This window comes from Astatotilapia calliptera, chromosome 7 (assembly GCF_900246225.1).
Source record: "Astatotilapia calliptera chromosome 7, fAstCal1.2, whole genome shotgun sequence".
Classification (NCBI taxonomy): domain Eukaryota; kingdom Metazoa; phylum Chordata; class Actinopteri; order Cichliformes; family Cichlidae; genus Astatotilapia; species Astatotilapia calliptera.
The window spans coordinates 31,634,518-31,662,186 of record NC_039308.1 but is presented as its reverse complement, the minus strand read 5'-3'; the positions used below and the strand labels follow the sequence as shown (position 1 = coordinate 31,662,186).

Here is a 27,669-nt window from a genome sequence, read left to right as displayed (position 1 = left end):
AGGGCAAAAGACAAAAACCAACAGAACGGGCAGAGAAAAAAAAATGCATATATCGATCACCTGGATCACCTGCTGAGAAAGAAAAAAGAAAGCAAGCAGAAGAGAACAAGAGTAATAGAATAAACAACATCACAATGATATATGAGAATATGACAGTAAATACTAAATATTAAACATTATTGTGCAGCACATAAGATCAACAGAACACAGTGTGCTTTGAGGTAGGAGCCAAAAAGGGTGTAGTTTGTGGGTGTGATCACCCGTGTGTACACCTGTGAGCATGGACGCGCTTGTTTTTGTTTTTTAAAAGGTTCCTTCATGTAATGATCTGCTAGAGGGTGTGGGGGGGCCACAGCCCCGTCCTCCAGGGCTTGAAGCAGGTGTGGAGGAGATCAAAACTCCAGACATCCAGAGGCCCCCAGAACACAAGAGACCAAGGAAGACCAACAGAGGGGCAGCTGCGCCACTGTCCCGGAAAGAGCTGAGGAGAGTCCCAGATAAGGGCTCACTCAGCAGCCGCGGAGCAGAAGCCAGGGGGAGTTGCAGTGACGCGCCCGTGAGCTCCGCCGGCAGCCAGCTGCGCCTGAGTGACCGAGCCCCAGGCCGAGAGGCCGGGGGCACCCCACCTCCGAAGTGGCCCGAGCGAGCCCCAGGCTCCAGGCCCCGATAAGCGGCCGCCAAGGAGTGAGCCGGTGTGTACCTGGACGCCCATCCCCGGACACAAAGAACCACCAACGCACCGATGTCTGAGGGGGTCCGCCACTGGCAGGGGAAGTGGTGGTAGGGGGAGATAGGCCTCCAAACCTTGGAGGGCCTGAGATGTCCCCAGAGAGGTGGCGCCTGACACCCAACCTGACATATAGACACAGACATACAGGCACACACAGATACAAACATCCATTCCCACCCTCATGCTCTCATATGCACTTACTCCACACTCAACCAACGTGGAGACAGACATAAAGAGACGTTGTACACACGATCACACTCCCCAAGCGTACTCTACAAACCGGGTCTAGGTGCCCCCGCCCCTGGAGGGGGGAACTGCACCCAGACCCAGGTGGTGTTTCCCTTTTCCCTGCGGTGGGGGGAGGCAGACCGCCCCGACTCCGCAGCAGCAGGAAGGCTCCACACTCCAGACCGCAGTCGGACGGCCAACTCCTCCTCCTAGCCCCCCTGCTCCAGCAGGTCGCAGAGAACGGGGGTGATTTTGCATTTTTCAAGTAAGCTACTCATTTCCGCCCGCTTGCAGAGATATCAGTCTTGCACCTGAGTATATTTTGAATATGAGAGTTTCCATTTACTTGGATTTGGAGTTGTGCAAACTTTTCGCTCATGCTTTATAAGCTATGTATTCCATGGGAATGCTTTTGATAGTCTAATGAAAATTACACATTTATGCTTGGTGACTTGGTGGAACCCCAGCTCGTGAACAGTTGCCTTTCAGAAGAAGTTTTTGCGAAGTCTTCTAACACAAACGACACTTTCCTCATTGAATTGAGGCTTCTTTGACTTCTCGAAGTTACAATTCTTGTCACCTGCTGTGCTTCACCGCTCAACATTATTAATCATGATCACACGGTGTAATGAAACATCACTTTGCTAAGTCAACTGATTAGGTTAAAGCTTGTCTTTTCCCCAATGGAAGCCTGGATCCATTTATCACAACACTGTTTGCTTAAATATGACAGCTGCTGCAACACTCTTTGAATCCTTTGCTCCTTTTTTGAAAACGAGAGGTGAATGCTTAATAGGAATCTGATGCATTTATTTCCATAAATAACATTGGAACCGATGGATGCAGACGCAACACCACTCAGCTGCTCCTCGCGCACACACACACACACACACACACACACACACACACACACACACACACACACACACACACACACACACACACACACACACATGGATGGGCACAAATCACTTGGGCGTGGATGTGCGTTCACCCAGAAAGGAGCTGTGTGATGATTCTCCCTCTCCATGTACCCTGTCTTGCAGTGATATTGTGTTATGAGTCATTAGTTTTCGAGGCTGTGCCCGCAGTCCAAAGATGTGAATTTAAACAAAACAGAGAAATGTGAGGACGGACTCTGTAGTTTGATTTCACAATGAAACATGAGTGAAGCCATGGAGATAAGAATACGTGTTCTATATTTATGCTGCTATTGAAAATTAGAGCTACTGGACAATAAACAAGAGACGTTACAGCAGAAATCCTTGAGAGCAAAGCAGGATGAAAGAAACTCCTCTTACAGACCTTAGGTTATTGTTAAATGACAAATCGCTTGTTTTCTGGGAATTCTTTCTACAGTCTGCGTTTTGCAGATAAGCTCATCTCAGGTATTCATCACTGCTACGATGTCTGTAGGGTAGAAGAACGCTTTTTAATCCGAATGCTGTGAAGAAAAACAACTTGTAACTCAAGGAAGCAAAGGATTTATAGTTTAAAAAAAGACAAAAAAACATAACAACTTTTTAGAGAAGATAAGACACCCAAAGCACATTTTAAAGGTATGAATCAATGCTCACAACATGTTCTTTTTTGTTTTGTTTTTTTGAATGAAGAATTCAGCTTATCTTGACACAGGAATGTATTTTGTTTGTTTATAAACTGGTTTTTAGTTAATGAACAGATTTAAACTCAATTTCAATATAGACACAGAATGCTCATTTCAGAGCATTCATTTTTTTAGACTGTTATTTATTTCTGTATTTGTTTTCTGCTGCTTTTTACTTTCATGCAATGTAATTTAATTAAACTGCAGTACCGCTGTAAAGTTTTCAGTTATTGATGTGATACAAAATAATTCATTAACAGTTTCAAGTACTGATGACAGGATAATGTTGGCATTTCATAAACTTACAACATTAAAAAAGCATTTAATTGCAGAAGTGATTAAAGTAAACACTAGAGATGCACCGATCATTTGGCCAGGGTCACCCAATCACTTAAATCACCTTCACTGAGCTGAACTTAAAATGGACAGTCTGAAAAAGCCGAGAGAGGCAAAGTGGAAAAAGTTAAAGCCATACAGTCCCCAGAGCCAGCCACAAACCAAAAGCCTCAGTATGAGCAAAGGATCAAAGCTGTTACAAGAGAAATGAAAGAGAGGAAAAGGGTTGATGTCCTGTTAGCTGCTGAATTTACAGTTGTGGTCAGAGGTTTAGATACACATGTCATAGACATCAATGCCATGATATTTCTATTTGTAATCATTTCTGAACTGTTCTCTTTTGACAGCACTCATTAGATTTATCAATAATCAGAACAAGTATGAGTTATTTTGTTGTGTCACCACTTATCTGAGGGCTGGAAGATGACCTAAACTGTCACTCTTAGAACCAACCCAGGAAGCACCAAGGCTCAGGAACCCCATCAGTTTAAATACACTCTACCAACTCTGCCAAGAAGATCAAATATCCAGCACAAATTATCCCAGACATTTGTTGATAGCTACCAAATGTGTCTGGCAGAGGTGCAACTTGCTAAGGGACAATTAACTAAACATTAGCAGGCATGGATGCATAATTTTGAGCCTGTGTGGATTAGAGAAAATCCACAACCGATTTTTGAAAGTCTTTAAAGATGTGTGCTGTACCATCATTTTACCCTGGAAAGAGAACAGCTTAAAGAAAGAGTTAAAAACAACTCAAATTACCATGGTACTCATCATGGTATTCATGCCCATGATGAGTATATTTAAACCTCTGATCACAATAAATAAGCCAGACAATTATATACGTACCTGACATTTGTTTTGTCATATAAATATAATGGTCATGTTTCTATTTCTTAAGGTAAAATGTGCCATACAACAGGGGCACAATTAATGATGCATACATTTTAAAAAGAGAAAATCATGAAACTTACTGTTCGATAAGCTACAACATTGGAATGCTCCAGGAGAATTTCAATCGGTGCATCTCTAGTAAAGGCCATGGGGGGTCATTCCAGGTAAACTGAATATTGACAGTCCTGAGTCAAACAAATGGAAATTCAGTGATAAGATTTTTCTGTCACAGGGTATTTTTAGGGGTGGGGTTAATTCACATAGAGATCTGGTATCCTGTCCTCTGACATTACCAGTTTAGAATTTTGTAAGTCGATTAATTAAAATGTGAAACCATTATGGCAGTGTCACTGGCAAACAGTGCATCTATAAGAGGGTCATTTTGGATTCAATGATAACAGCTTTCCTCCACTGCTGGAGATATAACATAGGTAATTTGATCAGTAAATAGCACATTCATTTGATTTGATTTGATTTTTTTTTACACAAGGAGTAAACTCTCCAATGTGTCCAAATGATTCCAGGCACATTGTTAAAGCACACTTCACAGCTGTGTTCTCCCACACACTTTTTCTTTGTATTTTCATACTCTGTCACACAGCTAACTTAATCACGACTGGTAACGTAACTGCCACTTATTTCTCAAATTACATCTGAGTTGAAGAAAATTGATTTCACTTAATTGTTGCACTAGGAACTGGAATGTAATTGGCTCACAAAGATTCAGTCTTCTTTTGGCTCATTGTTTTTGTTCTGGCCCTGCACCAAAGGCCAGGCTGATGGTATCTATTAAACAGGCATTTTAATTAGGATTTGTTAGACAGCAAAACGCAGCTAAAATGAGAGTTACTGTTAGACTTTCACTCATCAGGTGGACAGTAAAACACATTGTTAGAGGATGGTAAGGTTGCTCTGCTGGATGTGTAAGCAGAGCAATGCCTCTTATGTTAGCCATAGCTTCTTTTTAATGAGGTAATAATGCACATCAAGCCTGAGTTTTTGTCAGCTCATTTTAGAGTCCTTCTGCACAAAAAACCTTATGGATGCATCTTACAGATGAGAAGAACCATTGCAGTTTTGAATGCGCGTGCATCAGTTTTAAATAACCAGAATAAAGCACAAGTCGTACACCAGCAGGAAGCCAGTATTCACACAAGCAATGCTGTAAAACACTGAAAGCTGATTTTTTAACACAATTTCCAAAGAACCCAAACAAACAGCAAAGCAAAACTCTTCCACTTTAAATCTGTAAACTGTGCTGTGCTGTAAAAATGTCCTTTTTTTTTTTACCCAGTACTCACCAAGGAATGCAATTTTCAACTTTTTCTTTTAGGAAATTGTTTCATCTCTTTAAAGCAAAGGTCACACATGCAACACACACCCTCCTCTATCTTACGCTTTCTCAAAGCTTTTGCTGAATACTAATTATTTCCATGACTTTTGAGTATCTCACCCTTAAGGGTTTTTGTGCAATCTGAAGAAATACCACTAATATTCAAAAAATATCATGTCTCCAGAGTTCTCTTACAATAGCGTTTCTATAAGTTTCTGTTATCTCGTTTATTCCTTGGCATTCAGGGATGGTTATACTTTCTATCCTAGACACTTGCCAAAAGGGCTTTTAACTTGCATTCTCAAACCAAAAGAGCTTTGCATCTGTTCCAAAATTCACTTGCTGGACAGTCACAGGCTCCTACTTGCTGGCAGCTGAAAAGCTCCTCTCGAAAATTTTGACATTTAATGCCCCGTTCAAGTGAAGCTCAGTAGTGGCTGTTGTGAGAATACAAGTATTACTTACTAGCTCTCCAAATGACGTGTCATGCGACGAGGCACCATCAAAAGCTCAAGCCATTATTGGCTAGACCTGCACTCTAATGTCTCTGTGAAATATAATTATATGTAAAAGTTTTACATAGATGTCGAAGTGAAAGCTGTCAAACAGCCTCTCCTGTAATGCCGAGGGAAAGGTGTAAGACCTTAGCAGATCTGTTGGAGGCCTTCTCTGGCACTGGAGTTTGACTTGCTGAGAAACACCATGCCTTCAGAAGACTCTTACTCTGGCCTTGTGCACTCTGAGATTGGTCTACACCATCAGCAGATGAGGATGAGGTCGACAGCACTCTACAGCAAGTCAGTGAAGGAAGGGTGACAGGTTCTTGCACTGGGCCTGGGTCGGAGGAGTGGGTGGTGATGTGTCCTAGGGTTTGAGAAGTAGTCGGCACAGCAGTTCTCAGGCACTGGCCACGCAGCACGCTGTGGAAGGCTTTCTTGAACTCCTGGCTAAAGCACGGGTAGATAATGGGGTTAATGCAGCTGTTGAGGTAACCCAGCCAGAAGGTTATTTTAAAGATGGTTTCAGGAGGCTTACAGGATGGGAAGATGGATCCTAGCAAAGATGCAGAAAGAACCTCAAATCAGAAAATGAATAAAAAAGCACACCAATGAGAGCAATAATACCTCAAGGTCCTAGATAAAGGCAGATATCGAAAGCCCATGGATCTGACAAGATTAAACCATTCTCTAATTTCACGTGGTTTCAATTTATTCATGTTTTTGTATAATTACAACTTTCTGGAAACAGATATTTTTATTTGTCAGCATGACAACGTCCCCGCACATTTCCAGCTTTATAAATAAAACATTTCCCAAGTGGATGATCTTGACTCGTCCCTTAACAAAAAAACAAAAAACAAATAATGAATAATTTAAAATGGCATCTTGGAAGAAAAAGGGCAAGTGTAATAACTGTACTGGAACTAAAAAGGCAGTAAATCTGTGAAATGGTTAGGCTTTTTCCCCTATTAATTTATTCTGGCATTTGCCAACATCGGGTGACTGAAAAAATTAGCATGCATGAGGGGAGCATACATTACAGCGGTGTAATCCTGCAGAGTAGATTCATTCTTTACCTGCTCCTTTAAGGCTTACATTTATTATACCATTTATTTATATTATTTTAAGTTGCTTTTTAGTTTCATTTTGTTGTGTGGTGCTGTGTTTTTCTCTCAGTTATATTTAGGCCAAGTTCTGGAGCTCAAAAATGAAGCCAATGCCAATTTACCAAAAATTGCAGTGGCCACTTGAGGCTGGCTCCAAGAGCAAATCAATCCCCACAGAATCCCATTTTAAAAACATCAAACTTCAGAGCACATTACTCTATTATTGGATTTTGTTAATACCTTAATTTAGGAGCGTGGATGTTAGGCCTTACCTCGATGTAGCTGAATCATTAAACCTTGACCCTATTTGTACTGCTGGTGCCTTTTGGAGCATTTTTTAAACGAACTTATCTGACAAATACTGCGGTTTGCTGTGTGGTACACCCTGTCCACAAAGCTTTTGCTTGAGTTTTTTTGTGTTAAATTCCAGTTATTAACTTAGCAGTAACGAGGCATCTGTGATTTGTGTGCTTTGGGTCCACAGTTTTTTTTTTATAGATGTAGCTTTGAAACCAAGTGTTCTAGAAACTTCTGGCCAAAGAGTCTAGAGAGTAAATATTTATGCCCAGAACACTGACTTTGAGCATTTCAATTACATGTTAATTTACCATGTGTTTTTATTAGAGAAATACAGTTTAATTGGTTACATTTCATGGAATGTGGCCAAATCAAATTTACTTGACATCGACATAACTTTTGGTTGCAATCAGGCATCATTCAGGTTTAGAAACCAAAACTAATCTGTTAAGTTTTGGGAAACATCTTGGTTTCTCTCACAGTGTTCATGTAATTTTTCAGCTTTAATTGTAAAAATTCTAATGTACCTGTTACACAGACTGGGCTGGAAAAGGAAAGCAGCTGTCATAATGTGAACGTGCAAGTTTATATTTGATGTTGCCCCTTTGGTGTTGTATCACTCTGACCTTTGTGTTTGTATGATGTATGTTTGTATTACAAAAAATCCGACTATTGGCCTTAGCAAAGGTGAATGCTCCCCGAGTGCCCTTATAGTTGCTATTGAAGCAGCTGCTGTGAAAGGCTGGTGACCAAATGGTTTAGAAAAAAAAACCAAGCATTTGATCTGAGGGGCTCAGGACAATTCAAAATAAATAAAAAATATACTTGTGGTTTTTCAAACCCTCAGTCTGTGAATCTCAGAGCTTGAATGAACACTGTGCCGTGAGCCGTGACGGACCGTCTCAGTTGAAATGCATAACTATCCTCCTGTGACTGGCTGCCTCAGGTGGGTACAGGGTGACTGAGGATGCCTCCTGGCATTACAGCCCATTAAGCCTCATGCTAGTTATTATCTATAATAGCTTTCATTGGGGAGGGAGTAGTAGTTTGCTTCTTTCCATTTCAGCTCACAGCTGAAGCCTTTTCTGCTCCAATATGGTGCTTTATTTGGTCTGTGTTGTTGCTTATAATTGAATTTCTTGATGTTCCTTTAAAGAAACTTGGCCAGTAGAATCAAGGCAGAGTAGAGAAGGAGAAAGAGCTTGCTTGACGTTGTTTTCATAGACCAAAACACCAACCAATTTTATGCAAACTATGGGTACTTTTACATTTTTTCACGTTGTATTTAGCAGTGACTCGAACAAAATTCAAACCTGGATACAAATTTTATGGACCGTGTACAATAAACGTGACACAAACGTAAATATAAAACATAACATGAAATGAACATAATATATATGAAAATTAAAAGAGCTGTAACAAATGTTTTTGAAAAACATGCAGTATAGATATTAATAATCGCTGTATGTTTGATGATGTGCAAAGTTTTGTTAAGATTAGCACACCGTTCAAGGATGCGATAAATATGCATGTGATCTTTAAAATATGATGATTCAGCTGCTTTTTATGCAGACTTAATTATTGCATTGGAGTGGGACTGTGATGCACAGATTGCCGTTCCCAAAAGACTGTTGCTATTGTATCTAAAGGTAATATATTGGCAAATGTGAAAGAGCCACCATGAAAATTCCTACTGTCCCCCTGAAAATGACTGTCATAACTTCAGTGGACCTGAATTGACACCTTGCAGGGTTACCACACTACCACACAGACAAACTCCAAAGAGATTTTAACACCTGCCAAAGTATTTGTGGTAGTTCCCACTGCAGCAAGTGTCACGGGGATCACATTTTGCCATGTTGGCATGCATGCATGCACTTACACAAGATAAAAACAACATCAGTTGCAGCTGTTAAAGCTGCCCATCACAGTTTTATGGTCTTTTTTTGTTTGTTTAATCCAATAGTGCAGAGCCCTTTAATGTTACGTTCCCCCTATTATAAGCAGATGGGCAATAGCACTGTGCAAAAATCTGTCACAGTTTATTAGCTTTGAGAAACAAATGACTCATTAATAGCTGTTATTTCCTAACAGACATTTAACATAACAGACAGTCACTGCAGGAGCACACGTGTTCGTACTAACATTAATAGCTCTATTTTCGAACACCAGTAAGCCATAATAGCAAGTGCCTGAAAAGAAAACAGGTGAATGGAACTCAGCCATCATTATTTATTATTAATCATTTGCTTTTGTGAGAAAAGGCCTACTGACTAAATGTTTCAACATTAATGTTACAGGGCCCTAGAGTGCGGCACTCTAAAAATAAATATTTGGTCGCACCTGTGCGACCAGATGATCCGGTAACAAAAAAAAAAATCTCTGCAACTCTCCGTGTGGTCAACAACAGACACACATTATGCCCCTATCGTGGACTAAACCAATCAGAGGTAGTCAGGGGCGGGACCTCTCTGATTGGCCGTGGTCCAGTTGAAAGTGCAGGTGGAAGAGAGAGGTGAGTAGCTTGAATAAAGCGATATTAATTCATTAACGGATTCCACACAAAGACCTAAACACGGAGCGGACCCGACGCATCAGAATCAGCTTTGTCTTTCTCGGCTTTCTCACCCGACGGCCCGAACACGGACACGCTGTCGGAGCTTAGCGATTCTGATGTGTCGGGTCCGCTCTGTGTTTACGTCTTTTTGCGCTGATTCTGAGCTGCAGGTTTTGCCTCTCTCCAACCAAAATTCACCGAGCCTGCAGCAAAAGAAGCAGCAAACTGCGCTTCACATTTGATCAATGTCGTCATGAATTCCCTCTGACTTTTGCTGTTTTGCTTACACCACAATAAAAATCACACTTCCTGCACAGCTCTCTCTCTCTGTACTTCAGGAACAGTTTCCCGTCTCAAATCTGTTTTCTGCATTATTCATTCGCTTATTACCCACCAGTCTACCATTGTTTACAGCGCTTTTTCTTTTTTCACTTAAATGACCTCGGACAAGAAAGCCTAATTTCTGCTGTTCAATACTGAAGAAATTTAAATTTCTTAAAATTATGCAAAATTGCAGAATATTTTTAAGGTTATCTGCTATAAAAAGCCAGACCAGGAAAATCTCCTTCATGTTTTCCTGTGTTTTATTCTCAGTTACTTTCACACAAAGGCATCTGCTGTGATGTTCACAATTCTGATGAAGTCAGTACTGATAAATGATCAGAATTATAATATTTCTGACTGTCTGAGGCTAAATTGAATCAAATCAGGACTTTGAGAACCGGAATCGAATGGATTATAGAAATCAGTGATGATACCCAGCCCTAGTGAGCAGCCTAGGCCTGAGAGAAGTGGATGTAGCTGTGGGTAATAAGAAAAGATGAAAAGAACTATTGATAACTTTTTTGTTAAGGCCTGATCTGTCTGAAATTCATAGCCAGTGCTCTGACACGGTGTCATCAACCTTTGAATGCTGAAAAAGCACAGTGTATCCAGAAAACACATTATATGCTGCAATAAATGCACTGCCCAAGTGTCCCCTCTCCCCACGGCCTTTCAGCAGCAGACAGCAGCAAACAGGTCGTCAGAGGAGGCCAAGATGATGATTAAGTTTTTAACATTTTCTACAATATTGACAAAGCACTTTAAGCACAAGTTTGTTAGTTAATAATTTAGAAATTAATATTGTCTGTATGGACTCCCCCCCCCCCCCCCAAAGAAAGTGCACATGTAAAACTGCGGTGTTAAGCGATGCGGTTGAAAAATTTGAGTGCGCCTAACTTTTGTGCCGGTACGCCCAAGTTTTTAAAGTTAGGCGTACCGGTGCGCCCATGTCAAAAAGTTAGTCTAGAGCCCTGTGTTAAACAACAATGGCATAGAAATGATCATAAAAGTTGGAAAATAAGGGCAGTGAAAATAGTAAATCTTTGATATCATCTCTATCAACATGGAAAAACTAACTACGGTAGTTGACCTTGGCTTGGTATTGTTTTGTCATATTATGATAACTGGGGTACAGTTATTGTGATGTGTTAATCCCAGTATATAAAGACTTGATTGTTGACTAAACCGAGACATGAACATCTAGTCTTTAGAATAAAAGGCCTTTTGTTTGCACTTGGATTATACCTTGTGTCTGTTATATGGATAGTTATGAAAGTACACACTGCAAAGAAAAAACTGAAAACGATAACACGTATATTATTTGTCCAGATGATGTGTTTCATCCACGTCTCCTACGTCTCTTATCGTAGCTGGGTTCCGCCTTCAATAAGATTAGTATTTATGTAACCAAATAGATTTTTCAGCGTGAATCTCACCATCTGTGACCTGGGAGGTAAATACTGACTGACTGGTATTCTTAAAAACATGCCGGTCCACTCCAACGATCACTTATCTCAGTCAAGCTGTAAGAGTTATTTCAGAAGCAATTAAGATTTCTAGATAGAGCCTCACAACGGTTGGTCTCTGTCCTCTCTTACATCTGTGATAGCATCACTGCTGTCACCATCATTGACGAGAATGTAGGAAAAATTTCTTACACATAAAGCTGAGGATATCTGACTGAATGGACATTCACCTTTTATTGAGCTTCTTCACATTATCCTCAGCCCATATCTACAGATGGACACCAGCAGAATAATTCATGCTTGACAGATCTTTTCCATTCAATGGGGCTTCTGTGAAAATGCTAAAATTACAGTTATAGTCTTCTAAAAGGAAAAAAAAAAAATCAACATTGTTTGAATCACATTAAGTCTCCTGCTTGGAAATGTCAAGTTTTTCATTATCTTTGCAATCAAAATATTCCAAGAAACCTGCCAATCAAAAAAAAAAAAAAAAAAAGTAATGCACTTACTGTCAGACTAAGGGAACTGAGGTGTAACTCTATTACAAGCAAATTAATTCCAAAAATAATTAATGATAAGCAGACTTTAGATTCTCCAAAACAAGTTATACTATATTTTTCCTCTTCTTTAAACCTGCCTTAAACCAACGTTACAAGTGTGGCATATAGGAGTAGGTTTCATTCTATTGCTACATTTACTAGTCTATTCTAGGGTTAACTATCTTCTGGGTAATAGGTGGATACTGCTAAAGTGTTATTTATTGAAGTGGGAGGGGTTATAAAGCCGCATGCTGCAGTGGCTGTACCCAAATACTAAATGGTGTGCATCCCCATTTAGCATAACCACTGCTGTAATGAAGTTTTCTCCAGTTCGATTATTTTATCTTTAGTCTGATTTCTTTTTTCTTTGTTGTACTAAAACCTTTAGCAGCAAAGAAAAAGAACACAGACTGTTGAACATTTTCAAGGCTCTTTCTTTGTGTTTTCACCACCCAGCCATCTGACACAGGTACATCCATACAAAACTTGTTTTACAAAGACAATTTCAACTCATCTGCATTTTTAACCTTCAGTGAGGTTGAAAATGCCGTGATAATATTATATAAATATTTGTGTATTTTTTTCATTTCAAAATACCATGTTTTCTCTTGTGTATATATTGATAAAAAACTATTTTCTGCTCTCCAACTTTTTGATGCTATATGGAACATTTTTAGTAGCTAAAACAGCAGTAAATGTCCTTCAGTATGCAACAAAAGATGAATTTCTCTTTGAGAATAGCAGATGCTTAGGTGTGTGCCTTGAACCTAAAGAAGAACACGAGTGTTACAAAGTGAGGCTTTGTCAGCTTCAGTGCAGAGGAGGTAAGAAGGTACCTACCGATGGGCAAAACCAGGAAAAAAGGCAGCCAGCACATAATAAAGCATCCAACGACAATGCCAAGAGTCTTGGCTGCTTTTTCTTCTCTTGAGAACTTCAGCAGCCTTGGTAGGGAAAAGGAGGAGCGTTTATGCATTGCGGTCCCCTCGTCACCCTCCTGCTTCCCTATCTGAGCAGCGTTCCCTCTGTGTATCCTCAGCATCACCCCCTCCATCTCTACCCCCTTTCCTTTCCTCCCTTTCCTCAGGGTTTTGGTCTCTCTCTTCGCCACGGTATATACACGACAGTACATGGCCAGGATGATGACCAGTGGTATATAGAAAGATCCTAAGGCTGAGAACAAGGCGTAGCCAGGCTCCTCTGTAATTCGGCACACTGTCTCGTCCTCTGGGTCGGGCTCTTTCCAGCCGAATAGAGGGCCAACAGATATAGCTGCTGAGAGTCCCCAGAGAGCAGCCACCGCGGTCAGGCCTCGCCGTCCGGTAGCTATAGCGGGGTAACGCAGGGGGTAGCTGACAGCCAGGTAGCGGTCAATAGAAATCACACACAGGCTGAGGATAGAGGCAGTGCAGCAGAGGACATCCAGGGCGGCCCATACGCTGCAGAAGGACCGGCCAAACACCCACCTGCCGAGAGCCTCTGAGGTGGCGGAGAAGGGCAGGACAGCAGAGCTGAGCAGCAGGTCTGCTGCTGCCAGGTTGGCAATGAAGTAATGTGTCACAGAGCGCCAGTGGTGGTGGAACAGCACAGACAGGATGACCAAGATGTTTCCGAGGACCCCAAACACTACAAAGACCACCAGCACCATCCCCAGGACGACTGCCTTGGCTACATCCACCTCTGGGTGGGCGGAGGAGCTGCAGTTTGGACAAAGACCTGCTGCAGAATAAACACTCATGTTCTCTGCAGGAAACATTGTAATCTGCTGGTTGCATTAAGATGTAAAGTGTCTGGCAAATTGATGACACTCATGCCACATCTGTTCTTTAATTACTTCAGCTCCAACCCTCTGCCGTCTTCCGCTCCTCCCAGCGCAGAGGATAAAAGCTTTTACAGCTGCATAAACTGCTCTTCCAGTTAATTTGTAGGTACAGTGGCTCTTGCCAGCACTCCAGTGATCATGTGGCCAGGGTTGCTTGGCAGAACGTCTTATGCTGGAAGAGTAACACTGCCACAGTTTGCCATATTTAGTCTGGAAAAGCTTAATAAAAATGACAAATGCTCAAGTGGCAGTCACAGATGGATTTGGGGTGTCATGTCTTGCCATAACGAAAAGGCTTTACCTGTTAAAACAAGAAAAGAGATAAAGGAAATTTATCAACACATTCATAATCCTAGACTTTTATAAATACCCAAAACGAGCTCATTACTGCTTTAAGTGCTATTCTTTCTCTGACAGCGTAGGAGCAAATCAAAACAGAGGACGCAAGACAGAGCACATTAAATGTAAAATTGTAAAGTATAATCACCCGGCCATGATTAAAGGGTAAAAACATCATTTAATGGCCTCTTTCAGCCTCTTTGTGTGCAAATTCTTCTCCCTTTATTACAGCTGCAGTAGAGAAAAGAGAGCATGCTCCTGAGCCCAGCATTCCCAGTTTTCTTTTTCATTCAAAAAAACCAAAACAAAAATCCCCCCCCAGTGCGGTTTTCTTGTTTTGTTGGCTCTGCAAGAAAATACTGGTAAGATTAAAACATCCCATTATTTATACCTGATATTTGTTTAACCTTCATTTAAGCTGTCAGACTGATTAAAGCTAAACATGTCTTTACACAGGCGGTGTTCTTGAAAAGTAACTGTGGTAAGGATTATAATAGAAAAGAAAATATAAAGAAACAAGATATCATCCATTAAGAAAGAGGCAAACACAAGGACAACACAGCAGGAATATTATCCTTGGGGGGTGGGAATCATTTGTGGCATCATGAGAAATCCAGCCAAACATTCAGAGAGCTTAAAGATAAATTAAGACAGAGATCATTTTTTAAAGTCCCTCCCTCAGAGGTCTTGTGTCATTAATCAGGGTTTTAACTCATCTACCAGATGACAAGCCAAGAATTGAACCTTGAGGAGGGCACTATATTACCCCAGTGAAGGCTTCAGCCATCGATAGTCCCGCTCAGTACCACTCGCAGTGAGCGTGTTTTAGATCAGGGATGTCACTGAGCGCGATAAGCACCAGCAAAGCATAGAATAAAAGAAAGTGGCCGTGATAAAGCCTTCAGAGAGAAGAGTCATGCTTGTCACATGTTCGTGCGGGATCAAAGGATTTCACTCGCCGCACGTCCCACTGCCAGGCGGAACGAAATTCACCCAAATAAACACTTGATGCTGGGATTTCCACATCAGTGGCCGGAGGGGGAATTGATAGGTGGTGAAAACATATCTTGGTCATATCTTAACATTTTTGGTTGTAATAAGATTTCTCAGTGTGGTGTCGCGCCTGCACGGAGAGATTGCTTTTTTTTTGTTTTGTTTTCCTCAGCCCACCAGTGTTCGAGGACCACTGTTACTATGGAAGGATGTCAAACATATTTACATTGACCTGAGGCAGCAGTTGCAATTCTACATAGGTGAAACAAGATTACCAATATCTACAATGTGATGCAGTACTCCTACAACCACGCACAATGTTTTGTGTGCCTCAAGGCCACACAGTTGTCTTGATGTTAGCTGATAATGTAAAGCATGTATCAATAATAATAATAACAACGAGAAAAAGAATACTTTAATCATTGTTTTGGGAGCATTCATATTCATTTGATTATATCTAGTAAAAGGACTTTCTGCATCTCTCAATTTTATATTATTGCCAGTCGAATATCCTTTTTCCATTTAATAAACCACGAAAATATTGTAGAGATTAATAGACAGCGATAACCACAGCCTCAGCTCCCAAGGGCATTTTCCTTCAGTTGTCCAGCAGCAAGCAAAAACAAAGACTGAGACTGCACACGTCCATCATTCTCTGCAGATAAGATTTGATTAAAAGCTATCAGTGAACATCATTACAATCTAATTTACATCTGAATCCAAAGATGGCTCACTCAGGTTATTGCATTAGCAGAGCTCCTGGAAAGATTGTATGTTGTCCTTGAAGAAACTTTTTTGTTCCCCCTCCAGCTGGGCGGCCTTTGCCGAATGGAAACAAGTCAGCCAATTAAACCTAGAATTGGAATTATAATTAGGGTTTTGTTTTTTAAACAGATAGGATATTAGTGAGCATATTAACTGACTTAATGTAGCCTGACCATGGGTATATTAAATCAGAACAGCAGTTCCTAGCATGGGATGGTCTCATTATCACAAGGGTAACACAGACAATATCAACTTACTATTAACTGTCCTGATATTGTTTTGTGAATGCAGCAGATGAAGTCCCGTGAAAGCAATTGAGTTTGCTACACTTTGTAAAGTGCAAACATCTCTGCATCATGTCAAACACATTCCTACAGACTTATTAGATTTTGTTAGGCACTAATCATCAAGGATGCACTTTTTTCAACCTGCTTGCCTGTAACTAATTTATTGCTTTTCGGTGCATGATTTGCAGACTGATGAGAGTGTATTCAATGAACTTAATTTGGAAAATTTGTTACCACAAGCTCCCACAAGGACACATGAAAAAAATCACTTATGATGAAGTGAGAAAATGCTCACATTTGCACAAAGATCTAATTACTTTAGATCTGTTCTATGTCCAACAAACAAAGAAATGTAATATTTCTCCAGAACATCAGCTCTGAGAAAAGGGAGAAAAGAAAAATCAAGGATGTTAAATGCTTATCTTGAACATGTTTCCTCCAGGTCACCATATCACATAAAAGAAAAATGGAATTTATGACTGATTCAGATGCCTGTGAATGCCTCGGTAGAGTTCATATATCATTTCTGCAAACACTGTAACATAACTGCTTGTGTCAGGTCTCTGAAGGAGAGAGCACTACCGTGATGAATCACTGCACATTTGAAGTCAGTTTCTAAATTGCTATTTATTCTCTTGGGGGGGGGGTTTCATAATTCAGTCCCCGATCATTACATTCCACTAGTCTTGAACATACACAGCCTTTCAGGGCGGATAATGTGAGTGCATCTCCTTTTCATCCACCTGAAGAAGTGATTTTTGTTAGTGTTTGTCATCATTTAATGGAAGATACATCCCTGAGGACCAAAGCTTTGAATTCTCCTGAGCTTTAAAGCACGTTCCTTATGCAGCTACAACCATTCATCATTTTCTTTGCATTATTAATATTCACTTCAATATTCCACATATTCTGAATGAATATGGCCTGTGCATGCCTTTTATTTGCGTTCATTTCTAATAATAAACCTTCGTTACATATTTTAAATGCACAGAAAACATAAACTCTCTAAAAGGTTGCCTGGATTATCATTACTAAACGGAAATAAAGCAGTTTTCTCAGTGTGCTTATATGTGGCCTGCCAGACAATAACCGCCTCCTTCACATGGTTAAAAATAATCACAAACAAGCACAATGATCCATTCTGATGACTGGAAGCCACTCAGTTTGTGAAGTACAGTAAGCAGGAGTATGGACAAGAAAAAAGAAGGGAGGGGGTGAAAGTCTTACCTTCATCCATGTGCGCAGATCTCACCGGAATTCAGCTAATTTTCTCTGAAAGCATGTCATTTGTCACAGTGTCAGCCGCAGACAGCACGGAAAGCAAAGTCAAGTGCTTCTCTCCCTCCTGCTGTCCTCCTGCTCTCTCTGGTGAAAAATAAAGTCACAGTGGACTACCCCACCTGATCCTCCCAGACCCCGCCCCCTCACCGAGCGGCTCACACCTTTTAATTGCCGTTCAATTTAAATTTAACGCTTATTCAGGTAACCGCGTTCACGTGCGTGTGGCCCGGTAAAAGCGAGCTAACTGAGCTGTGAAACTAATTACACGTCGTTTCAAAAGGTTCATTAGGCTTCAGAAAGCAAGATTTATAACTCTGTTATTTTTTACTGCATTTTTCTACTGTTAACAAGTAAAGTGATCCTAACAAAGACTATTTTGATATGTCTTATTCCGCTGTGCTTATAGCTATGCTGCTGTACAAACGCTACAGTACTGTGCAAAAGTCTTGAGCTTTTTAAATATTTATTTCACTGGATCTAAGAAAAATGCTAAAGAAAAGAGAGTTCAACAGACATAAGATAGCCTTGCTCTGGTGATTACCAGAGAGCCAAAACTTGCATTTTATATTTTATATCCCGGGATATAAAACAGGGAGAAAAGGACTTGTGTAACCAAGTTACACAAGGGCTGCACTGAACATCAGTGGCAACAGGTTTCATGAAGTGACGAGTCCACATTTGAATTTTTGTTTGTTTAAATCGGCATTAATTTATACCGAGAGGCGAAGCGGACCCCCCCCCCCCGGGCCAAAAGCTTACAAAAGTTTGATAAAGGTGTCTGCATACTTTGTTTTTCTTATAGCTGCCTGAAACATTTGTGAAGGACTTTTGCCAGTGAGAAGATGATGGATTTCTGGTTCTCCAGAGACTGAAGGGACCGGCTTGATCCTGGTGGTGCTTGTCTTTTGCTTTGCAGAGATATACTAGATGTAGTGAGGCAGAATCCTTAGTGGGGCCAGGAGAGGTCCAGTGCATCAATAATACCTCAAGGATGACAAATAGGCTTATTTCTTCTCTCAGATTATTGTTTCGGGTTGAGTTATTTATGGATTCTCCAATGGCTGAGCAGCTTGACCGCAGGTGTCTCAGATGTTGTTGAGGGCATAGGCAGCTCTGTTCACTTAGAGATTTTTTTTTCACAATCCTGTCCTGAATGCTGGGATGATGCATTCATCTTCACATGACAGAGTTGTCTCATATGTCTGTTGCCACTGTGTGTATTGATCTAGTGTATGGATCTTTCTTGCGTATGGGCTCGTTGCAGCTTTCAGCACACATTTGTTTTTGTTTTTTTTACACTGTCCTTAGACTGACCTCCATGGCTTGTTCCTTGCTCAATGACAACAAGTGATTTGTTGTTTGGAATTAGTGGGGTCTGTGCTGATTGAGCTCATCCAAAAACAACAGCAGTTGAAAGCCTTAAAAATGAGAACTTCTTCTTTTATTAGTCATTTAGTGTTATCCAAATTAAAAACAGAGAGTGTGGTTTTAGCAGCTACAATGTGTTGAGCTCCAGAGATTTAACTGTTCTTTGGCTCTGCAATTATTTACACTATTTGTCCAAGTAAAAGATTGAAAATCTCTTTTTCAAAGGACACCTCAACATTTACATCGTAACCTGGTCTCATGCCGTAAGTGCTGGTCAATTAGTCCCACAAATTCAGTCTCTTTTATTGTGTACACAAAGTTGACCATCATTCTACAGGAGAAATTGGGAGAATACTTCATGATCCTGTTACTGTATATTTTTGAGTGCTCACCGAGTGCAGACCCAGCTAACCAAGAAAACAGAGCCTTGAACAAAGTGAAACCCACTTTACTTCAGTCTGATTAGTTTAGGTGCCTAAATATAACCGAGCATCAAATTAAAATGAAGAAAATGGACTTGAAACAAAACTTAAGTGAAAAAGTAACGGTTCTGCTGTAGGGCTTAAACAATGACTTTGGCCTCTGCCATTCCTTCAGCATCCAAACATGGACTTTTTCCATCCTCAAAACCTCTGTGTTGAAGGACACAATGCAACAGATCAGCAGAGGCCATGCTGATAAATAACTCATATTCCTGTAAAAAAAAAAGAAAAGAAAAAGTTAGGGGTTGTATCGAGGGAAATGAATAATAGATTCAATTTTGTGAGCATTTCACGTACTGCTGTGAGATTGTGTTGCATGTGGAACCTAACAATCAGTAGATGAATATTGCAACCTGCTGTTAAAAAACTTTGATTGACCATAAAGCTATTTAATGGTTGTGTGATGACAAACTTCGTTTTACTAAATCAGGGCTCTGCACAGGCTTAAAATGAGCTTCAAATTTGCTGAGCACAGCACAACATGTTTTAATAATGAAACTAGGCTTGCAGTTGTTTCAGATCTTCTCAAAAAATTAGTTTCACTCAGCAGAGGTGTTGATGCCATCTGTGGGTTTAATATATAAATGTTAAAAGAGTGTCTTTAGGAATACAAAACCCATCTAAAGTATTAAAGATAGATAGACGTGGTTAGAGGCAGATTTTCCTGTGCAAACGTTATGGAAAAATGTGACTAGAAGTGAATTTTCCTTTCAAAAGACCATTGCTGACACAAATTATGTGCTTTAATGGAATGACTAGAGAATCAGCTAAACAACACTGAAAATGGAAAGGTTTTTTCACCTACACAAACCCAGATAAAATGCATGGACACTGAGTCCAGCTATAAAGCCTCTTCTGGTACAAGCATCTCTCAGTATAATACAAAACAGTTCAATGTCAAGATTTTGCTGTAGTACACAAAATGCAGGACACAGTCGAAAAGTAGTTTTCATAAACAGAATCTTCATGAAAACAGAGCAGACCATTATTAAGTATTAAAATGTTATTTTACAAAAGAATGACAACAATAAAAGAATGTAAACAAACATTTTTCATAAACAATGATAATCATATCTCATTTGAACTATTAAGGAACAATATAGGATCCATAAGCTTAATGCATGATTATAAATGAAATTTAGATATGTTTATTTTATATAATATTGCAAGAGCTTTGGGCATTTTATTTTTACATTGCTTATGCAGCAGTGGACATCACAGGCAGGTAACAGAAATTTTGATCAGGCAAGTATCTTTGGATTAGTCTCTTATTTCATTCACAGGCAGGAGCCGTACTAGGAAAGGCAACTTGAGCAGTCCGAACAGCTTGTCTCTGTCTCTGGGGCAGGGGGCTATATTCAGATAACTTTATTTGGGAGGAGAAACAGAGCTTCTCCTCTTTTTCTGCCAGTCTGAGCACCAATGCTCCGAGCAGGCAAGTAGTTATTGTGGGCAGGATGAGAGTGGGTCAGGGAGGTTAGAAAGAAAGTATTTTCTGCAGGCTCTTCAACAGGTTTCCTTGGCAGAGACAGACATGTAAGTACAAAGCAAATGTAGACTGAGTATAAATACTGCCTTGATTTGAGATGGAAGACAAGTGTGCCTGCCCTGGGTTAGACAGCACCCACCACTGAAAGAGTCTGATAAGTTTTCATTGACACATACATTCACACAGTCAGGGGAGAGATGAAGAGAAAGGCTGATGCCATCAGGACCTTCAATATCACTTTACCTCATTCTCTGTGTAGAAACTGTTGAATTAAACTGAAGTATTTGCTGTGTGTACCTGTCTGTAATAATGGGATGCAAACGAGAAAACGTTCCAGCTGAGACCTGGCCAGTCCATCCTTCTAGCTGCTCAGTGGATAACAGTTACACTGAACTTGCGGAGCTTTTGCACAGCTGAGCCACATGAAAGCATTTAATGCTGTGTTTCTACACTATGTTCAGGCACAAACACAATAAAACAGCTACTTTAAAGCTGAAAACTTGTTCCAGCTTTTTCATACAGGAAACGAATCAACAATCAATAAGGGAATCAATGAAGGACTCAACCAAAGCAAAAATAATAAAGCATATAAATAAATAATCATGTAACTTCTGACAAAGTCAGGGTTTCAGACAGTGTTTGGAAAATGTTGGCTGAATGATTGAGTGAAAAAAAGCAACAAACATATGGGCCCCTCCTGAAAAACCTTCTTAACACGTCTAAACCAGGATTGTCAAACTCAGTTTGGTTTATGGATCATATACACTGCTCAAAAAGAGATAAAGGAACACTTTGAAAACAAATCAGGAAAAAAACAAAACAAATAAACATGGCAGATATTTATCCTTATATGGACTGGGTAATGTGTTAGGAACTAACGGACAGATATGGGCTGTAACTGTTACTTGGAATGCGTTACTGTTATCCGATTACTTTTTTCAGGTAATGATAAAAGTAAGAGATTACTATTGCAAAAAAGTAATTAGATTACTGTTACTTTCCTGTAAGCACACAGCGTTATGGCGTTACTGTGTTACTAAACTGTGATTTTGTTTTTGAGAGTGTCTCATGACAATGACGTACGAGCGTGCGATGTCCGTGGCACCCTAACCTCCACCCACCCCACTCCTGCTAAACAGGTGAAAATAGATTTAAGAATCACAGAATCTTTGATTTTATTTATTTTTGCTGTGTTTTACTTGCCTCTTTTTGAAAGAGTGAGTGCAAACACAAAAAAATATTTTATTTAATATGCTGGAATATGCAGAAAATAGATTTACATGTTAAACAAATTTCTTCCACTTAAAGACTGTTGCATAGGATTTAATTTTTGCTTGATGTAATGTGCATAAAGTTAAAAGATTAAAACAAATAAAACTATTTTTAAAAGAGACTTTTTCATTTGATTACATTTTATATGATGGATTATACAATAAAAGTCCAATTGGGCTGAAAGGTCTATTGCTTTATAACGTGTTCAGGTTGTGTGTCATGTTTTTAAAAAGTAACTAAGTAATAAAGTAACTAATTGCTTTTGAAAATAAGTAATCAGTAAAGTAACAGTATTGCTTTCTTGGAGAAGTAATCAGTAATTAGTAAATAATTACTTTTTTCAAGTAAGTTGACCAACACTGCTAACGGATGCCACATTATTAGACAGAGATGAAAATGACCAACTCAAAATGAGACTCAGCAGTTTGTATAGCCCCCACCTACCTGACAGTGTTGAGGCATGCTTCTAACAGGACAAGGGGATCTCCTCCCAGATCTGTACCAGGGCACCGCTGAGCTTCTGGACAGTATATGGTTCATCCTGATCCTTGGTTGGACTCAATCATAATGTCCCAGAGATGGAATTAGATCAGGTGAGTATGGGGCCCAGTTAATGGTATCAATTTCTTCATTCTCCAACAACTGCTTGCATACTCTTAACACAGGGGGCCAAGCTTTGTTATGGCGCAGGAGGAACCCAGGGCCCCCTGCAGCAGCATAGGGTGTGACAGTGGATTCAGCAATTTTTATCCTGATATCCAATGGTAGTCAGGGTGCTGTTGCCTAGCCTACAGAGGTCTATGTGTTCCTCCATAGACATGCCTCCCCAGACCATCACTAAACCACCACCAAACTGGTCATGCTGAACAATGCTACAGGCAGTATAATATTCTTCACAGCTTCCTGAGACCCATTCATATCTGTCACATGTGCTCAGGGTAAACCTGCTCTCATTTGTTAAAAGCACAAGGCACCAGTGGTGGACCTCCCAATCGTGGTATTCTATGGTGCCGAGCAGTAAACACAGGACCCACTAGAGGACATCGGGACCCTCAGTTTCAGTCTGAGGCAAGTCTGTGTCTGATTGTTTGGTCAGAAACATTCACACTAGTGTCCCGCCAGTGCTCATCCTGTTTCTCCTTGCACAAAGGAGGAGATACTAGTCCCACTGATGGGTTAAGAACCATCTATGGCACTGTCCAGCTCTCCTAGAGTAGCTGCATGTCTGCTGTAAAACTTGAGACTCTTGTTGAGTCTTGAGACTGTGTTGGGATACACAGCAAACCTTCTGGCATAGTATGTATTGATGTGCCATCCTGGAGGAGTTGGACTACCCTACCTGTCTGTAGGGTCCAGGTATTGCCTCATGCTTTCAGTGGCGACTCTGACAATTTGACTATTTCACTCTTAAATATCTTTATACCTTTAATCTAGAAAAGCATCTTGTACTTTTTCACTCCTGCATACTAATTCTGGCATCATCTTACCAGGAACAGCTCTGTACTTTGAACCTTTATTGACAAGTTGAAAATATTTGACTGCGGTTCAAACTATTTGTAGAGGGGGGCCAAACTGGACCCTTTGATAGGCTGGTTCTTGCTACACTTTTAAGACAAGATATTAACATCTGCATTTGCTCAAGCGATATTGTATGACTGCACAGGTGCCACTATATATGAAAACACACTTGATCTTAGGCTGCATGTCTTTAAAGTGTCAAGGTGCTTTGTGTGAAGATCTGAAAAGTGTAAACAATGAAAGGCCCAAGGCAGTTTTTTGGGAAGAAAAGTTTTTCTTAAGCTCTCTTTCTGACTACTTATTTTATATGTCATGCAGGTCTATCAGATGTTGACTATGACTTGTGTTGACAAATCCTGTGTTCCTGCCATGAAATGTCAACTTGAAGTTTTATTTTTCAAAGTTTAGAATGACTCAAGAGCTCCAGACGCTCTTTAGACATCAATCAGAAAAGTGTTTCTTCTTGTTCTTGTTGTTTCATTTTTTTTTTTTTTTAATCTCTGCAGTTGTTGAAGTTTAGCTAGTCTACAAACTGGTATGGTTTTTTTCTGTTGGAAAAGGAATCTCAAGCTTGTTTAAAAAGAAAAGATTATTTGCTGCCCTGTCACGGATAAAACATTTACTCTCTGGTCAGTCGTTTTTGCTATGAGCTGGATATTTGTTGTATTCAGCTCCTGTCTGGAGATTTCTCGCTAAGGAAGAAATACTGAACTCCTTTACTTTAAAGGTCAGGTTCCTCATCTTCAGGCAGACAGACATCTTGGAGAGCCATTTCTGCACCGTAGTGCTCATAGCACCCTCTCACAGCTGATGTTCTCCCACATTCGCCACCTTTAGACATTTAAAGTGATTGCATTTGTAGGAAAAAACTCACTCCTTTTACTGCCAGGGGAATGCAAACACACACGGCGCCAGCCTCTGCTTGGCAGAGAGAAATACATTTTGTTGTTATCAGTTTCAGTTGGTTAAATGCTAAATTATTCATAGGAAGGTAAAGGCTTGCCCTCATGAGATTAGTGGGCCTAATTGTTCATCCAGTTTGCTGCTTGAATGCAACTTCGCTGGCTGAACACCAGCATCCTGGATGAATCTTTTTTTTTTTTGTAATGAGAAAAAGACATGGCAGTCACTATTTACAGAACCCCTCAAACTTTTAATATAACCAGCAAAGTAATAATGGGTATATACAAGTTTGCAGGATGTAAAAATTAAAAGGAAATTATATATTAAGTTTGGAAAAGGTGGATAATATTTAGTTTTGAGAGCATTTTACAAAGACAAAATCACAGAGTATGTTCACCCTAACGGCACTTTAATGACATTTAAGAAATTTAGAGAAAATTTAAGTAAATTGTTTTTAATTCTTATGAGATCTGTTCAGTTACTAATGAAACTTTCCCAGACCTGAAACCACACATCAGATGAGAATCTGGTTTCTTCTTTAGTGTCAAAAATCTGCATTATTTATACTGCTCAAGCTTTGTAAGTGATTGTTTAGTTACAGAATCATTCTTTTGTTTGTTTTACTTTATTGTTGCAAGAAGTGGTGATGTGAAAAAAATGTGTTTTAGTTCTACACTTCCTGCTGTGCCTGGCAGGAGCTTTTATTTTGAAGATCCACAGGAAGTTGTGCGTTAACATGGCGTATTGTTACCACTTACTCAATGAAAAAGAGAAAACCCAGAGCTATCTTGATTAGCAGCAGAAACTGCCTCGGTTACTGAAGCAAAGCTTCATAAAAGTTGTTTTTAAAGTGTTTCAAAAGTTATTGGCTAATATCTCAGTAGTGAGATGAATGTTGGGCAGAGCTGAGGTGGCAGCTAAGTTAATGGTGTTCCACGTGTCTCGGTCAGGTCTTTTATTGAGCTTTGAGCTCCACGAGGAAAGACCAGTGATTCCAATTGATCCAGATCTGCACAACCAGTCAGACGGCCAAAGATTGATCTGGTTTCTGGTAGGTCATCCCGACTGGCAACAGTCGACAGACAAAAAGAGTATAAATACACCACGCGTGAAAGTTCTCTAGACTTATGAGTTGCTGACTGACAGATGATTAAAGATCATTCCCTCACCTGATCTGTGTTTTGACTTGACTGACCCTTGACTCTATAAAACTCTGAGGAACAACTGAAAGATAAGTTTGCAACCTAACAAAATACCTTTTAAAGGGACAGTTTAAATAATTGAGGACAACGCATTTTACTTTTATTTTATTTTGTAAAAGGCCCAGGTTGTAATCTCTGTTATGAAGCTGTTGCCTGTTGAAAACTAAAGTCACTGTTAACGAAAATTCCTGTGTGTACAATTATTCACACTCATATCCAGCTCCTCCCCGATTCATGGATTCATTTTCCAGTGTTCGTCTGTGAATCTAAAAGATATGCCACTGTAAACTTTACAGGGCGGATATTTTAAAGTCAACTGTCTTTACTTGCCCCCAAAAATCTCACTCACACACATAAGGTTGTTTTATGAATACAAAACTGGCTGCAACTGATGTTAAGCCCTCACATGCTTATTCATATTATAATTAGTTTGAACTAGTGGAAATAATGAGTTTATGGGTAATTTAAATACTGCTCACAGGAGCCTCATTCATTCAAAAAGAGAAGAAAAAAAAACTACTTTTCAACACCTTTAAGTTATTTGCTTCGGTTTTTAAGACATGTACTGTTTGGTTCAGCAACTGTTTTTAACAAGCGGGCCAAGAACACTATTTTCTACTGCCTCAGATCCAAACATCAGGCAGACAAAGTTAGCAATTAACTGTGATAACAGAGTGGAACATCTGGCAGCTAAACAGCTACAGTGCTATGAAAAAGTATTTGCCCACTTCCTGATTTTTCGTTTGTTTTTTGCACATTTATCACATTGACATGTTTCAGATCATCAAACACAGTTTTATTTTAGACAAACATAACTGAAATAAATACAAAATAGAATTTTTAAATGACGATTTCATTTTTGTTTGGAAAAAAAACCTGTCCAGACCTGCCCGACCCTATGTGGTTGTGCTATCTTTCGCAACATGAAATGTATTCAAGCGTCTTTCGCATTACTGTGGAGGAGCTCTGGCCAAATCTTCTTTGCAAAATTGAACAGCTGCACATTGGAGGGTTTTCGAGTGAAAATGACCTGTTTAAAGTCATGCCAAAGCATGTCAATCGGATTTAAGTCTGGACTTTGATGAGACCTAAGAAACACCAAATTTTTTTTTCTTTTTCAGAGGTGGAAGAGCTTGTTCTTTTTGGTCAACGATGGTTTTCTCCTTTGAACTCTCCCGTGGATGCCATTTTTGTCGTCTGTTTCTTTTTGCCTTATTGTTGAATCATGAACTCTGATCTTAACTGAAGTAAGTGAGGCCTGCAGTTCTTTGAATGTTGCTCTGGGTTCTTTTGTGACTGTCATGGTCCCTGGGTCTTGGACCCAGGAATGACTTTAGAATTATAATTACAGCAGTTTCCCTTTTTGTATTTCCATCCTGTTCCCTCTCTGTTCCTTCCATCAGTCTTGTTTCTGTGCTGTTTTTTTCTTTCAATGTCCCCCTGTGTCAAGTTAGTCTTCTTCATTTTTTCAGCTCTATTCTGCTCCCTGATTTATTTATTTGACTGTTGTTCCTTATGTATTATGATGAGTGTAACTTCTCTCCTTTCGTATTATGCTGATTATCTTCAGCATGTTCCCCACTTTTTCCCTCTTCCCTCATTACCTCTTAACCCTACCTATACTGTCTCAGTGTCCTTTGTCCCCATCACATCAGCCATATTGCTGTGTGTTTGGCTTGCTCTGCTTTCTCTGCATTTGTTGACTTGGTTCCCTGTTATCTTTTGGATTTTGGACATGTGGTTTTTGATTTATCCAAGAAATATTAAAACATTGTTTAAAGTTTATTTTTGTCTCAAGAGTCTTGCATTTAGGTCCATAATAGCTGAATGAGTCACTGATGCACTATCTGATGACTTTTTGGCTGGTTGGCTACTCCTGGGAAGTTTCACTATTATACGAGTTCTCTCCATGTGTGGATCTCAGCATGTTTGGCTGGAGTCTCAAAGCCTTAGAAATGACTTTGTAAACCTTTCCAAACTGATAGATGTCAGAGACTTTGTTCCTCTTTCTTTGGTATAAAGTGGTGCT

General features: G+C 39.9%; 1 protein-coding gene across 4 annotated transcripts; it reads right to left on the bottom strand.

Annotated features, from left to right (window-relative positions):
- Positions 1-5,041: 5,041 nt before the first annotated feature.
- On the bottom strand, positions 5,042-17,530 carry adra1ab (adrenoceptor alpha 1Ab). 4 transcript variants are annotated; one of them, XM_026174333.1, is made up of 3 exons: positions 17,353-17,530; positions 12,760-14,042; positions 5,042-6,183 (listed from the first exon to the last, which is right to left on the bottom strand). In XM_026174333.1, exons 2-3 carry the CDS (start codon positions 13,673-13,675, stop codon positions 5,732-5,734), a joined length of 1,368 nt encoding a protein of 455 aa, XP_026030118.1. In that variant the 5' UTR covers positions 13,676-14,042; positions 17,353-17,530; the 3' UTR covers positions 5,042-5,731. The 4 variants fall into 4 exon arrangements, with proteins under 4 accessions (XP_026030118.1, XP_026030119.1, XP_026030120.1 ...); XM_026174334.1 differs by having other exon boundaries at positions 12,760-13,960; XM_026174335.1 differs by lacking the exon at positions 5,042-6,183 and adding an exon at positions 6,317-6,467.
- Positions 17,531-27,669: the final 10,139 nt, after the last annotated feature.

Coding starts and splice junctions, on each gene's coding strand:
- adra1ab (XM_026174333.1), bottom strand. CDS start 13,675: ATGTTTCCTGCAGAGAACATGAGTGTTTATTCTGCAGCAGGTCTTTGT. Junction 6,184..12,759: donor TTTCCTGGTTTTGCCCATCG/GTAGGTACCTTC, acceptor CATCTTTGCTAG/GATCCATCTTCCCATCCTGT.